The 15,224-nt window shown below is 40.0% G+C and overlaps 1 protein-coding gene, 1 long non-coding RNA gene and 1 pseudogene across 2 annotated transcripts; 2 read left to right on the top strand and 1 right to left on the bottom strand.

Annotated features, from left to right (window-relative positions):
- Positions 1 to 1,317: 1,317 nt before the first annotated feature.
- On the bottom strand, positions 1,318 to 3,686 carry LOC146459870 (uncharacterized; annotated as a pseudogene).
- Positions 3,687 to 6,465: 2,779 nt separating this feature from the next.
- On the top strand, positions 6,466 to 7,679 carry LOC146459871 (uncharacterized). The gene is made up of 2 exons (XR_014857778.1): positions 6,466 to 6,712; positions 7,225 to 7,679. It is a non-coding gene; the product is annotated as an uncharacterized LOC146459871 (long non-coding RNA).
- A 1,546-nt stretch (positions 7,680 to 9,225) lies between these two features.
- On the top strand, positions 9,226 to 14,535 carry LOC146459872 (uncharacterized). Its single transcript, XM_085088764.1, has one exon. It carries the CDS (start codon positions 9,226 to 9,228, stop codon positions 14,533 to 14,535), a length of 5,310 nt encoding a protein of 1,769 aa, XP_084944890.1.
- Positions 14,536 to 15,224: the final 689 nt, after the last annotated feature.

The following is a 15,224-nucleotide window of genomic DNA, read 5'->3' on the forward strand; positions in this document are numbered from 1 at the left end:
TCGCGATAAATACGAACCAAGGGAATTTCCATACTATACAGGCAGCATGTTCCTGCTTTAGTGTGCATGTAACAAATTTCAAACTAGCAGACACAAAAAGGTGCCAAACAAAGCAATTTGCCTTCTGCGAAAGCAAGACACAGGAAGGAAAGCGAGCCTGCGCTACCAGATACTGAGCAGACTCTTGTACGATCTACTGTGTTAAAGACAGTACTTTTTCAACTTATTGATCAGCTTACTTACCGTAGAAGGAAAGCTTCTCAAAAATTCTTTACTCACGGTGATGAGACGAAACCTGATAAACGAACAATAGGCTATGAGAGATGTGCTCGCAAATGTGAGTTGGCGGTAAACAACGAGGATGGTGGTAGCTTATTTGGTAATAACGGTGACATTTAAATGAGTATGACGGTGGAACGTTTATATCAGATGGCTTCTATGAATATAAATTAAAACGGTAAAGTTTTTCTACGTGAAAATGTTTTATTCACTTGAGCTTATTGTTGTTTTGTTTTTCTATTCCAGTTTCCATCAGTTTACATGTTTGATGTCTGGGGAAATATGTATTTGTTTTTGAGTTGTGAGAAAAGTAAAGGACAGAAGTCAGCAGATTGAAGTCTGCAGTCTAAATAATGAATCAGACTTGGACATACAAGCGTACGCATTTTTTTATTTTATTGTTTTTCTTATTTATTTAATTATATATTCTTTTTAAGAACACGATCTTCTGAATTCCTGGACAATAGATAACCTTAGAATTAGTTAAATTTTTTTTTAGCAAGTGCACAGTCTCGTTGACGAACATTAGTACATCTTTTATATTTCTTGGGCTAATAAAAGCCTAACATTTAGCTGACTTCAACTAATTTTTCCGCGGGCAATGGTGATACTATACTAAAATTGACAAATTTCGATCCTAATATAAACAGAGCAATACTTATTTTTTAGATGAAATGTTTATTGGCTGGATTCTACTTTAAATCGTTTTGCTTCTATTAATAAATTGCATAAATAAAAGAAAGACGCAGTTATTTACGCAAATTCTGAAGGCGAGTTACCAAAAAAAAAAAAAAAATGAAGAAAAATTCGGGCTTGAACGGGATTCGAACTAATTAAACGCTTTCCAAACTATTTTCAGTTTTTCCAAAATTTCAAATTTCCAAAGAAAGCGTCATTTTTATGCTATTTGTGCGGAGAGGAATTTTTAAGATTACCTTTTTGTCGATTCTGACGGAGTAAAAAGTTAACACATCAAGAAAACTTCTTTTTAGCGGAGTGATTTTTTTTATTTTTTATTTTTTATTTTTTTTATTATTTTTTTTTATATTGAAAACATTACTTACAAATACAAAATAAAGCATGCTAACTTACGAGATAAATATATACAAGGTAAGTTACAAGATAACGTTTAAAGCTTACCCTGGTTACATGCAGACTTTCAGATACTAACACATACACACATTTACATATAAATACACACTGCACGTGAAGTTTGAAACCAAAATTATTTACAAGTCTTTACACAGCATTCTTCACGAACAGAGGAACACGTGTATACAAATTACATAGGGGCCCAGGATTTAACAAATTGTTCAAATTTATTATTTGCTACTACTAATGTTCGCATAACAGAGACTTTGTTTTTCAGGCGTAAAAGAAAGCTTTCAAAGTTTAAAATGCCATTGCAAACACTAGTGCTAAAAATGTGGTACTTGGCAATAACGAGGGCGTAATTGAGCGCTGACCAGTTGTTTGATTTTTGGTGCCAACCATACAGAATCACACTTTTAGAGAGTTTTATGTGTTCTTGGTATGTTTTGTGCCACCATCGCGTAAAGAGGTTCCAAAACGTGTAGGAAATGTTACAGGTAAACAGCATGTGCAACAATGATTGACTTTCGTAGCTGCATAGCGGGCAACTGTCACTGTCCTTTATACCAGCACGAAACAAACTGGACTGCGTAGGTAGGATGTTATGAATAATTTTGAACTGAAAGATTATAAGCTTTGGTTCATGCAAGATTCGGAAGGGGAGCATATAGACGTTTTGGATGTTTTTTCTTTGGTGAAGCCGTAATTTAAAATTTTACTCTCACCGGTTGGAATCAAATAGGATTTGCTAAGTAAAATCGAATATGCAATTTTAGTAGACGGAAGTGAGAGAGATTGTACCTTTGAAGAGACTGTGTTGCGGAGTTTTACTTTCCATATCTTTGGGATGGCTTGCAGTATACCGTAAAATGTAGTGAAGGGAACTTCAAGGTTAAGTTTTGCTTTGAGCTCAGTTAGTGATAGAAAATTTAAGTCTTCAGCTAGTAAATCTTTGATACAAATAATTCCTTTATTGACCCAGGAGTTGTAGAAAATTGGTTTTCCATCTACTAGGATGTCACGATTATTCCAGATTATTTGCTTCTCCGCTGATACTTCATGGTTTGTTACAAGTTTAAAGCTTTGCCAGTAACTCAAGATAGTACGGTAGAATTCGGGGAGGTTTTGTAAATCGAATAGTTTGATATCGTATTGGCACTTGATGAAAAACGTAAGACCGCCATACTGGTTTAGAGCGTATTCTGGGACTATTTTCCATGAAGCGTCACAATTTTCTATAATTCTTTTAACCCAGGCTATTTTTAGTGATCGTTCCATCATTTCAAAATCGACCATCCTTAAACCACCGCATTTTTTCTCAGCAATAATAGTTTTTCTTTTAATTTTAGCTGGTTTGTTATCCCAGATGAAGTTAAAAATAATTTTGTCGATTTTTTCTATAAGACCTTTCGGTATAGACAATAAGGAAGCACTGTAAATTAGTTTCGATAAGCCTAATGTTTTAACAATATTTATTTTGCCCATTAAGGTGAGCTTTCTTTGTTTCCAGTTGTTCAGGGTTTTTTCCAATGTGGTTATCTTCTCCTCAAAGTTAAGTACATTCGCGCGTTCAAGATCATAGGAGTATTAAACTCCAAGGGCGAGAACAGGCTCATGTGGCCATTTAAATCCGAAAGGTTTTTCTGTGCGGTTTTTCCAGGCACCCAACCACATGGCTTCGGTTTTTTCTGTGTTAATTTGCAATCCGCTGACTTGTTTGAATTCGTCTAAAAGTTTCAGTAGTCTTAGAATTGAGTCGCAATCACTCACCAGTACTGTGGTGTCGTCTGCATATTGTGTAATTTTTATTTCTTTTTGGTCTACATTGATGCCTTTGATATCTGTATCATTTTTAACGGCCCTGGCGAACAGCTCGATTCCAATAACGAAAAGGAGACCCGACAAAGGGCACCCTTGTCTAACACCTCGTTCGAGAAGAAAGAAGTCGGATGCATGTCCGTTATGTAGGACGCAACTGGACACTTGGTGGTAAAGTACTTGAAACCAATTTAACATGTCAGGCCCAAAATTCAACGCTTGTAAGGTGGCAGACAGGTAGTTCCATTCTATTGTGTCGAAAGCTTTTCGAAAATCCAGAAAAATTGCAATACCGGGCTTTTTAGAATGCTCAGTAAAAAACATTATGTCATTTATTAATCTAACATTTTCACCAATAAAGCGGTCTTTGACGTAACCAGTTTGGTCAGGGTTTATGATTGTGGGCAGCACTTTCTCCAACCTTTTCGCAAGAGTTTTTGTCAAGATTTTATAGTCTACATTGAGCAGTGAGATAGGCCTTAAGTTATCAAGCAGAGTTTTATCTTTGTTCTTCTTAGGAATTAACGAAATAATCCCTCGTCTTTGGCTGATAGAGAGGGTTCCTGATCGGAAGGCATGGTTAAAACTGGAAACCATCTCAGTGCCCAGTTCGGGCCAGAAAAATTTATAAAACTCCGCAGAGAAGCCATCGGTACCAGGAGATTTGGCATTTTTAAACTCTTTCAGTGCATTTAAACATTCGTTTACTGAAACAAGCCCTTCGCAAAGTTTTTGTTCTTCTTTTTTCAGAGGAGCTATGTTTCTGGATGCAAAAAAGGTGGATTCAGAGAGATCATGCTCGTTTGTGTTTTGTGACTTGTAAAGAGATTTATAAAACGTTTTTTCTTCCTCTAATATTTCAAACTGGTCGGTAGTATATTTATCGTCGCCTACCTTTAGTTTTGTAACTGTTTTCCTTAAGTGATTTCGTTTTTCTAGATTGAGAAAGTATCGAGTATTGCGTTCACCTTTTTCTTGCCACCGAGCTTTACTTCTAATGATTGCTCCTTTTGTTTTTTTGTCGCATAATTATTTGTAGGCGTAATTTAGTAGCATAGAGCTCGTTAAGAAGTTGTTTATTGTTAGGATTTGTTTCAGATTTTTGCAACAGCTCGTTTACTTTATTTTGCAGCAAGCGTTCTTCGTTTTTTCTCTTTTTGGCTTTGAGTTTAGAGTATTTGATTGTGAAACCGCGGATCTCCATTTTAATTAGGTCCCATTTTAATCCCAAATCATCGATGTCAAAGTACTTGTTTTTGAAGAGGATTATGTTTTCGCGTAATTTATTGATGTATACTTCATCTTCAAGCAAGGAACTGTTGAATTTCCAGAACCCAGGACCTTTGTGTTGCTTAAGCTCTTGAGATCTAAGATGGAGTGTAATAGCAGAATGGTCTGACTCGGGCGCATTTAAAATACTACAAGACTGCACATCATTAATGAGGTCTTTCGAAATAAGAAAGAAGTCCAAGCGGCATTGAATTTTGAAGGATTTGTTTCTCCACGTGAATCGATCTGTGTACGGATTAAGGTTGCGTGAGTCATTTTTATTGTCCTCATAAATTAGCCATTTAAGTAATCTTAAGTCTTATTTGTCTAAATCAAGCGGTCCGAAATTCGGACTTTTGGTTCAACTAAATCCGCAGAAAATGCGTTTTTAAAAATATTTCACTTTAAGTCTAGGGGTCCGAAATTCGGACCCTTGGTTCATATAAATCCGCAATTCGGACCCTTGGTTCAACTAAATCCGCAGAAAATGCGTTTTTAAAAATGATTCACTTTAATTCCAGGGGTCCGAAATTCGGACCCTTGGTTCATATAAATCCGCAGAAAATGCGTTTTTAAAAATAATTCACTCTAATTCCAGGGTTCCGAAATTCGGACCCTTGGTTCAACTAAATCCGCAGAAAATGCGTTTCTAAAAACAATTCACTTTAAGTCTAGGGGTCCGAAATTCGGACCCTTGGTTCAATAAATGCTTAAAAAATCTATTGTAAACATTAAAAACAAAACGCTGCAACTCCGAAGATAGGACAATTGCCTTAAGCGAAACCTCAAATCTCTCTTAAATGACTTGTGCTTACGATAAAAAGTGAGGTCAGTGCTATCCGTCAACAAAATTGCAAGGTTACTTGTCACACTATTTAATCTTAGTAGTGATCTCATCGAAGGAGAATTATGGATGACATTTATAGGGGACACTGTTTGGTGATGGCCCATTCTACTATAAGATAAATGTACAGTGTCTTAATATATAAAGGTAAATTCTGAACAAAGGAGACATGTCATTTTTACTGAGAATGTCAACTTATTTTCTCCGACCTCTAAACAGCTGCTCTAAACTATCTACATCAGTTGAAACATTTTCTTCCATTCAGACTTGTGCGTCTTTGACGGATGACAACAGCGGGTGTCTTATTTAACCACCTTCTCTACATGTTAGTGCACTGGAATGTATTTCCCTCCATTCCGTAAAGAAAGAAAAAGAGAAAGAACGTATTAAAAGCTTTATTCCAAAGTTAAATGTAACATGGACGAAGGAATAACAGGCACAAAACTGCTAAATGTCCAGCGATACAAAACTAGGCCGAGTCTAGGCTCCGGTATAAATACATCCAAGTATTTTGAATCTATTTGAAGCTGTTTAAAGTATAGCAAACACAACTGAATACTCCTTTCAACTTGAAGTTATACATACCAGAAGAAACATAGCCATTTCTCCCGTCCGTAACGGACTTGAATCTTGAACGCTGCTATCACTAGTCTATCGGTGATGCTATTGTCCATCCCAGCACGTACATGACGGCTCCATGCACTGGCCATGCTCCTTCCCAAATCTGGCCGTCTAAATTCAAATAATCTCTGTCTTTCGCTTTCACTTTTTCGTTGAATACCATGCTATTGGAAACTCCAAATTGTATTACTTGAGTTGATGAGAATGCGGGTCAAAACGTAACGACCACGCTACAAAAGTAAATGAATGGCCTTTGTAATAGCAACGATCTGACCGCCAAAATGACCACAATGTAACGTTAACAGGGAGTTCTTTGTATCAGTAGTTGAGTCACACAAGGTTCTGTGACATTTTGTTTTCCCCCTTAGTTTTGAAATAAAAGGGCCATAGCCGTGTCTTACTGGCAAAAAGCACTAGACCTAGTAAAGTGAAATAACTGGTGGGCCCAAATATCTTTTTTGAGACAATTTGAAGAGTTTGTGTGCAAACTACGTGACTTTACATAGATCACGTGCCATGACGTTCACCGGACTGTTGACAGGTTGGGATTGCGTGGTTCAAAATTATCTTTTCGTCGTTGGCAAGCTGAGCTGGTTTCAGTGGTTTATTCGGCTCCGTTTTGGTGTTGACTCCATTCGAAAAAATGCAGGAAAATGTCATGTTGTTTGATGGAAAAGCTGATGAGCTAAACGTATGGCCTCGATGAGACGAGAGACAACGAACGGAACGGCATTTGTCATGGCTCATGGCAAAGTGCTGTTAATTTGTACGCTGGCCTTCGTACTCAAGGTAATTATAAAGTTTCCTTCTCACATTGTAAGTCTAGCACTTGTAAATGGAACTTTATGAACTCAAACTGGCGATAAGGGAAATCTCTCAGGTCAATTTTAGTGCGTCTGTGTTTCAAGCTTTTTATACTGAGTCTTAACTGAAGCCGTTATTCATTTTCAAATCGGGCGCGTATTAGGTTTTTGATTTCCTGTTTCTGAGATGTTTGTAATATTTCTATGCCATCCTTTCTAAGGCGAGACATACCGGCCTTTCGATGACCCCTCGTCACGAATTTAGTTTGTATGAAGGAGACATACATACCGTTTATATCGTTCGTGGCCTTTGCATGGCCAAACATAAATTTTCAAGAAGCAATTGTAAATGCGTTGTCATCTGCAAGCCATAAAACGGCCACTTCACTAAACAGGGTCACGCTGTTTTTCATCGCACAGAAGATTTAGCGGTTTAGCAGGTTTAGCTGATTTACCATTTTTCATAAATGAATTGTTGTTTTGATATTTCGTTTTCAGGCTTACCGCACCTGTTCGTTCAGAGAAGAATTCGTATTCACCGCTGGCTGACCTCATTACCGGCGACGTGATGTGGCTCAGTTCATCTATCTCCTAGTATCAAGTATAATTGTTTGCGCCATGTAATGAACTATAGACGCCAATGCAACGACTACTTTCATCTGGAAGATGTTCATTTAAAGAAGATGTGCAAGGCCAGGGACAGAAAGCCGTCTGGGGGCAGAGAACATATTTTTAGACTAACATTATTACTATTTTGTTGTTGATCAGACGCGAACTCTGCTGAACCCTTAGCTCAATGAGCGTTCTGCGACAAACATGTTTATTACACGGCACTGCGGTTTTTTTTTTCACGATTATAGCTAAGTCCGAAAATATGGAAGCTTGGTTTCTGTATAAAGTTAGCATTGTATTTTGCAAGTTTTTAGCGGATTGAAAAGTGGTTTCTGAGTGAATGTAGTATTGCATCAGTTTTGCATGATTTAAGCGGACTGAAAACCAAGGGTCCGAATTTCGGACCCTTGGTTTCTGAGTGAATGCAGTATTGCATCAGTTTTGCATGATTTAAGAGGACCGAAAACCATTTCGGACCCTTGGTTTCTGAGTGAATGTAGTATTACATCAGTTTTGCATGATTTAAGCGCACCGAAAACAAAGGGTCCAACTTTCGGACCCTTGGTTTCTGAGTGGATGTAGTATTACATCAGTTTTGCATGATTTAAGCGGACTGAAAACCAAGGGTCCGAATTTCGGACCCTCGGTTTCTGAGTGAATGCAGTATTGCATCAGTTTTGCATGATTTAAGAGGACCGAAGACCAAGGGTCCGAATTTCGGACCCTTGGTTTCTGAGTGAATGTAGTATTACATCAGTTTTGCATGATTTAAGCGGACCGAAAACAAAGGGTCCGAATTTCGGACCCTTGGTTTCTGAGTGGATGTAGTATTACATCAGTTTTGCATGATTTAAGCGGACTGAAAACCAAGGGTCCGAATTTCGGACCCTTGGTTTCTGAGTGAATACAGATCCATCATATCTGAAAGCAAGGGTCAGTTAGAATCTTAATTCCTGGGGCACAAATTTAGCTATCCGCTGAAATCGAGAAACTTGCCATGCACAAAAATTACAATTTTTGTCTGTCCGCCAGTTTTAAGAACTAGAACTAACAAGAATAAGTTAAAAAATTGCGTTCCTCAAAAATAGGAAAAACTAAGATATACTTTTAGTCTTGAAATTACACCAAAAACGTGAGATAACGTTACTTTTTAAGACACGAAATGAACATTACGATATTTTACGACAAAATTATAGTTTTGTGCAGAATAATTCCGAAGAAAAAGGGCTATAATATATATTCTCGCGGAATTTTTGATTCTGGAAAAACTGAAAATAGTTTGGAAAGCGTTATTACATACAACGGGTAACGCGTTTCGGTTACAAAATTCCACCACCAGTAAACAATGGTGTGCATACGTATGACTTGTTTTCCTCCGCTAAAAAGCCGTGCGGAGCTGCCAAACAGGAAGCGACTCGCGTTTGTAACTGCTTCACCTGTCGAACAGACTCTCTCTTTTCAAGGCCTTTAAAGTCAACAATTTGTCACTTTATACATGTTCCGAACTGAAAATTTATATTCCGCGTTTCATTTTGTGTAAGGCGCATTGCGTGTGTATGAGTGGAGACTAAGTTCCAATGAGTGGACACTGGGTCCGAGTTTATGTTACGAAAACGTTGCTCGACGTTCTGGTCGAGAATCATGAAATGTATTGCCTAAGTTTTCGTTGCGTTTTAGTGAATAAATCGTTCATTTTCATGGTCCTTTGAGTCGGATGAACAGTATCGACGATCGGTCAAGCGAAAAGGAGTGTTGGACTTCTGTTTCTTGCCGCGAAAAAGTGGGTTTTCGCATCTTGGCGATTGGCGCCAAAACACGTGTGTTGCAGCACCTTGATCGAGTGGAACTTCAGTGGATTTGCAGTGGAATTTTAAACGGTGTTTGAAAATGTCGAAAGATTTAGAAGCTGTCAAGAAAAAGAGAAGGTTTCTGAGAAAATCTTTAACAGACACGGTGAAGTCAGTCGACGAAGCCCTGTCACAACAAGATAATCATGCACGAATTCAAGTGTTGAAAGATAACATGGCAAGCAAATGGAGCGATTTGCAAGAAGTGCAAGGCACAATGTGCACGATGTTGGAAGATGCTGACATTGATGCCGAGTGTGAGAGTCACAATGAGTATGAAGGGCGTGTGATTGAAAGCATGGCGAAAATGACGAGTTATCTTTCAAGTAAACATTTGCCAGAACTGAAATTGGCGGGAAGCAACCCACATGTATCTCAGTCGTCTTCTCAAGTACAAGTTAAGCTACCCAAGATCAATCTACCAACCTTTGATGGCAATGTTTTGAGTTGGCAACCCTATTATCAGTCGATAAAAGTTTCGGTAGTCGACAATGCGTCGTTGGCAGATGTCCAAAAATTAGAGTATTTGATGAGATCGCTAAAGGGTTCGGCTGCTGAAGCGGTGAAAGGTTTTGCAGTGGTACAAGCGAATTACCAGCCAGTTTTGGAAATCCTGAAGGAAAGATTTGGGCATACAAGGTTAATCCTCGATGCACATGTAAGATCCTTGATCCATTTGCCACGTTTGAGCTGTGATGATGCAGCCTCCATGCGTAAATTTTACGATGAAGTGATAGGTCACGTTCGTTCTGTCGAGTCCATGGGTGAAAAGTTTAAATCTGAAACTTTGGCTCCTGTTCTGGTGCCCCTTATCGTGGACAAGCTACCTAAAGAAGTTGTGGAAAAATGGGAACTGGAGCTCAGTGAGGAAATAGCTAAGCAGGACTGTGTAGAAGTGAAAACACTGTTCACTTTCTTGGAACAACTGATTAGAGCTAAAGAGTCTTCCCAACCTCCTTCTCTTGATTCGAAAGCTCCAGCAAAGGAAAATCCTGGAAATCGTGAAAATCGTTTCAAGTTTAACCGCTCGCAAAGGTCATCCACCTCTGCATTATGTGCGACAACGCAAGAGGGCAAGTGTGTCATTTGCTCCAAAAACCATGGTTTGAAGTCATGTGTCAGTTTTCTGTCATTGCCTGTAAAAGAAAGGTTCAGAAAGGCAACGTCTAAGGGTCTGTGTTTCCGATGCCTTGAATCTGGTCATAGAGCTGAAGTGTGCCAGAAGCCTCCATGCAAGCACTGCCAAGGTAGACATCACAGTCTCCTGCATCAAGATTCAGCTCGACCTCACTTGGAAGAAGTTAAGGTGGAATCGGTCCCTGAATTACCATCCCCTTCATCAGGTCCTCCTGTGTCATCTTCAGTTGTGGCAAATTCTGTTGCAGTGGGCTCGGGTGGAAAGGTGATTCTGCAGACTGTACCAGCTATTTTGTGTGGAGTGAATGGGTGTTCAAAAGTTGTGAGATGTTTCTTTGATCCTGGTTCTCAAACATCGTTTGTTCGGCAGAGTGTAATTGATGAGCTTGGTCTTAACGGGAAGAGTGTCAAAATTGTTGTCTCTGGATTTGGAGGAGAGGCTACCAAGAACACTTTGCGGAAGAGAATTACATTTACTGTGGCACCTGTTGATAAATCTGGACAGCCTCAGTGTATTGAAGCGCTTACTACACCAGTAATATGCCGGCCAGCTGAAGCTGTGGATATTCATCCAGCAAGATGGTCTCATCTTCGGAACATAGTATTTCCTGAAGAGTTCCCTAGAGATGAACAGGAGATTGATGTGCTTATTGGTTTGGATTTCTATTATTCCTTCGTGACAAGAGACATTGTAAGAGGACGTTCCAGTGAACCAGTTGCAGTTCGCACAACTTTGGGTTGGGTCTTCTGTGGACCAACAGGTGGTCATGACCGAGAATGCACTGTGTCTATGAATGTTCAAATTGGTGTTGAGGAACAATTGAATGAAACACTTCAAAAGTTCTGGGATTTGGAGTCCATTGGTGTTAGACCTGCTGAAAGTTCAGTTTCTACTACTCATGTTGAAGATATGGTCTTGAAGAAGTTTAAAGAGACTCTAACGTACAATGATGGTCGCTATGAAGTATCCTTACCGTGGAAGAAAGATCGTGTTGCATTGAAAGATAATTACCGGCAAGCGGAAAGTAGGTTGTACAATCTAGAAAAGAAGCTGCTCCAAGAGCCAATGAAAGCTACGTCATACCGAGAAGCGATTAACAAGTATGTTGAGAATGGTGTTGCTGAAGAAGTACCTTGTGATGAAGTTACACCGACAGATGGGCGTCCTGTGTTTTATCTCCCCCATCATGCGGTCATTAGAGAAGACAAGCAGACAACCAAGACAAGAGTGGTGTTTGATGCATCAGCTAAAGATAGCAATGGTGTCTCTCTGAACAGCTGCTTAGAGCCAGGCCCAGCATTGCAGCCAGATTTAGTTGGAATTATTCTGCGTTTTCGAAAGAATCATGTAGCTATCATGGGTGACATAGAGAAGATGTTCTTACAGATCCGGTTAAAAGAGGAAGACATGGATTCACACCGGTATCTATGGAGAGATTTGGACCCTAAGGCCACGCCTAAGATTTACAGAATGACAAGGGTCACATTTGGAGTTGTTTCCAGTCCTTTTCTTGCCATTGGTACTATTCAAGAGCATGTGAAAAGGTGTAAAGGAACATTCCCTGTTGCATCAAGTGAAATTTTAAGGAACACTTATGTTGATGACTTTGCTTCAGGGAGAGACAATGTGCAGGAAACACTGAAATTGCAGCAAAGTGCAACTGAGCTTATGCAGAAAGCTGCCTTTAATTTGACAAAATGGTCAAGCAATTCGTCTGAGCTTATGGATTCTTTACCTGAGAGGGACAGAGCAGCAGTTAGTCTCGTCAACCTGGAGAGTGATTTAGCAGAAGCACATCCAATGACAAAAGCATTAGGTTTAAAGTGGAATACGATAACTGACAGCCTTGTCTTTGCAATTGATGCGGACATTGTTAAGTCCAGATCAGAGACAGTGTACACAAAAAGAAAAGTGGCGTCTTTAGCAGCAAAGATTTTTGATCCGATTGGTCTAATCGCACCGTTTTCAGTGAGGTCAAAATTGATTCTTCAAAGTTTGTGGACCCAAGGTGTTGGATGGGATGAGGAAATTCCCATGGAAGTCTCATTGAAATGGAATCAGTGGGTTCAAGAACTTTCAGAACTTGAACACGTTCACATTCCAAGATGTTACACTGATTTGTCATTAAGTCAGAATCCTAAAGTTGAGTTACACGCATTTGGTGATGCGTCGGAAGTTGCTTATGCCTCTGCAGTTTATCTGAGAGTTGTTAGTGAAGATGGAAAGGCATCTACCAGTCTTGTAATGTCCAAGACCCGAGTGGCTCCTGTAAGGAAGATTACACTTCCGCGCTTAGAGTTGATGGCTGCTGTAATTACTGCTAGACTTTGTACCTATGTCAAAGGTGCAATCGATTGTCCCATAAACCGCATTGTTTGTTGGACAGACAATTCTTCAACTTTACACTGGATCAGAGGAGCCGCCTCACAGTGGAAACCATTTGTTGCCAATCGTGTTATTGAAATTCAGTCATTGTTAGATCCCAGTGTTTGGAGGTACTGTCCAGGACCGCAGAATCCAGCGGATCTACCTACCCGAGGTTTGTCTGCAAGTCAGTTAAGAGAGAGTCATTTGTGGTGGAAAGGACCCTCTTGGTTGCAAGAGTCCGAAAAAGATTGGCCCGAGGATTTGAGGTCAAAGCCTTCCAGGGAAAATGTTGACCCAGAGAGGAAGAGTAAAGCTAGTGTCAGTTGTGTTGTGCAACCCAAAGAGCCATTCATTGACTTCACAAGATTCAGTAAGTACGGTCGCTTGCTAAGAACTGTTGCTTGGATCAGAAAATTCGTTAGAAACTCAAGGGTGAAAGAGGAGGAAAGGATTGACAGCCCTTTAACTGGTTTAGAGATGCAAAATGCAGAAAAATGGTTGATTTTTCATGTACAAGAAGCAAGTTTTGCTGAAGAAATTACGTCAAGTAAACGGCATGGTACAGTGAAGGACAGCAACCTGGCCAATTTGAACCCGTTTATGTGTCCTACTAGTGGTTTTCTTCGTGTTGGAGGAAGAATTCACAAGTCACTGTTACCAGAAGAGGAGAAGCATCCTATTATCTTGCCTTCCAACAATCCTGTTGTTAAGTTGTTGATTGATGATGTTCACCGCCGTGAGCTTCATGCTGGAGTTGAACACACTTTGTCAGTTTTGCGACAGAAATTTTGGTTGATCAAAGGACGATCGACTGTCCGTCAGACACTGAGGAACTGTCTAATATGTCGCCATTACCTAACAAAGCCCTTTGGTCAGCGGATGGCACCACTTCCTGAAGACAGAATTAAGCCTGCGCCCCCGTTCACTAATGTGGGACTAGACTTTGCTGGTCCTTTGTATTTGAAAGACAGTGGTGATAAAGTCTATATCTGTTTATTTACATGTGCAGTTACCCGTGCGGTACACTTAGAGTTGGTGTGTAATATGACGACTGAGCGATTTCTCCTTGCTTTGAGACGCATGATTGCAAGAAGAGGAATGTGCAGCATTATTTGGTCAGATAATGCAAAAACTTTCAAGGCTGCTAACAAGGAGCTACAGCAATGTTGGAGAGTATTGGAATCAGACCAAACCCAGAGTGCTTTGTCCGAAAAGAAGATTCAGTGGAAGTTCATAGCGGAGAAGGCCCCATGGTGGGGTGGGTTTTATGAGCGACTTGTAAAGAGTGTTAAGACGCCATTGAAGAAACTATTTGCCAAAGCAATGTTAGATGCCGAGCAGTTAACTACTATTTTGGCTGAAATTGAAGCACAACTGAACAGTCGTCCTCTTACTTACCTGGGTGCAGACCCTGATGACTACAGTGTGATTACCCCTGCACAGATTCTGATTGGCAGAAACCTTCAAGTGTGTCCGACTAAAGACACTCATGTTTCAGAACAGACATCAAGAGCCCTCACCAAACGATTTCAGTATCACCAGAGGCTCGTAAATGGATTTTGGAAGCGTTGGCATGCAGAGTATCTGAAATCCCTGACACCCCTCAAGAAATGGTATAAGATTGGTCGTGAAATCCGTAAAGGTGACTTGGTCCTTGTGAGTGAGGATCGTGTAGCTCGGGGTCAATGGTCACGTGCACGAGTGGAAGACACCCACACAGGCCGCGATGGACTTGTCCGGTCCGTCACCCTGCGGACCTCATCCGGAAGTGTTACTCGCCGTCCAGTGCAGCGGCTACACCTGTTTGAAGCCTGTGATGCTGATATAGCTGCTGAACTTAATTGAACTTGATGAGACATTGTTGAACATTTTAGTTGAACTTTATTGAACTTTGTTGACAAGTTACATGTGATGCACTCCCTGCATCGGGCGGGAGGATGTTCCGAACTGAAAATTTATATTCCGCGTTTCATTTTGTGTAAGGCGCATTGCGTGTGTATGAGTGGAGACTAAGTTCCAATGAGTGGACACTGGGTCCGAGTTTATGTTACGAAAACGTTGCTCGACGTTCTGGTCGAGAATCATGAAATGTATTGCCTAAGTTTTCGTTGCGTTTTAGTGAATAAATCGTTCATTTTCAATACATATTTTGAGGGTCCATTTACCTTTCTGGTTGCTAAGTTACACCGTTGCTGTACAAATACAAATTGACTCCCGCTTTCTAGGAAAAGTTTAAAGTTCTGTTCGCTTATTTGCTGATCTACTCACACCTTTTTAGTTGATACTGTTGATTTAATTTTATTTTTTAGCGAAAATCATTGATTTGGTGTGGATGTGTCTTCGAAATTTCAAGCTGAAGGAAGAAAAAGGACTAGAAAACAACAAAATCGGGTAACACGTATGAAGCAGCGACAAGCATCTGAGAAATATTCGTCCCGCTCTCAAGTAAATTCAAGGTGAAAACGTTGGTGTTCCAAGCCAATTCAATCCTGAGGCAGCGTTTACACGAACGCGGTTTCAAATCGTCACGTTTT

This window comes from Pavona decussata, unplaced genomic scaffold, assembly GCF_977016875.1.
Source record: "Pavona decussata unplaced genomic scaffold, jaPavDecu1.1 SCAFFOLD_215, whole genome shotgun sequence".
Lineage (NCBI taxonomy): Eukaryota > Metazoa > Cnidaria > Anthozoa > Scleractinia > Agariciidae > Pavona > Pavona decussata.

Bases quoted from the DNA above. Each gene is read 5' to 3' on its own strand.
- LOC146459872 (XM_085088764.1), top strand. From the start codon at position 9,226: ATGTCGAAAGATTTAGAAGCTGTCAAGAAAAAGAGAAGGTTTCTGAGA.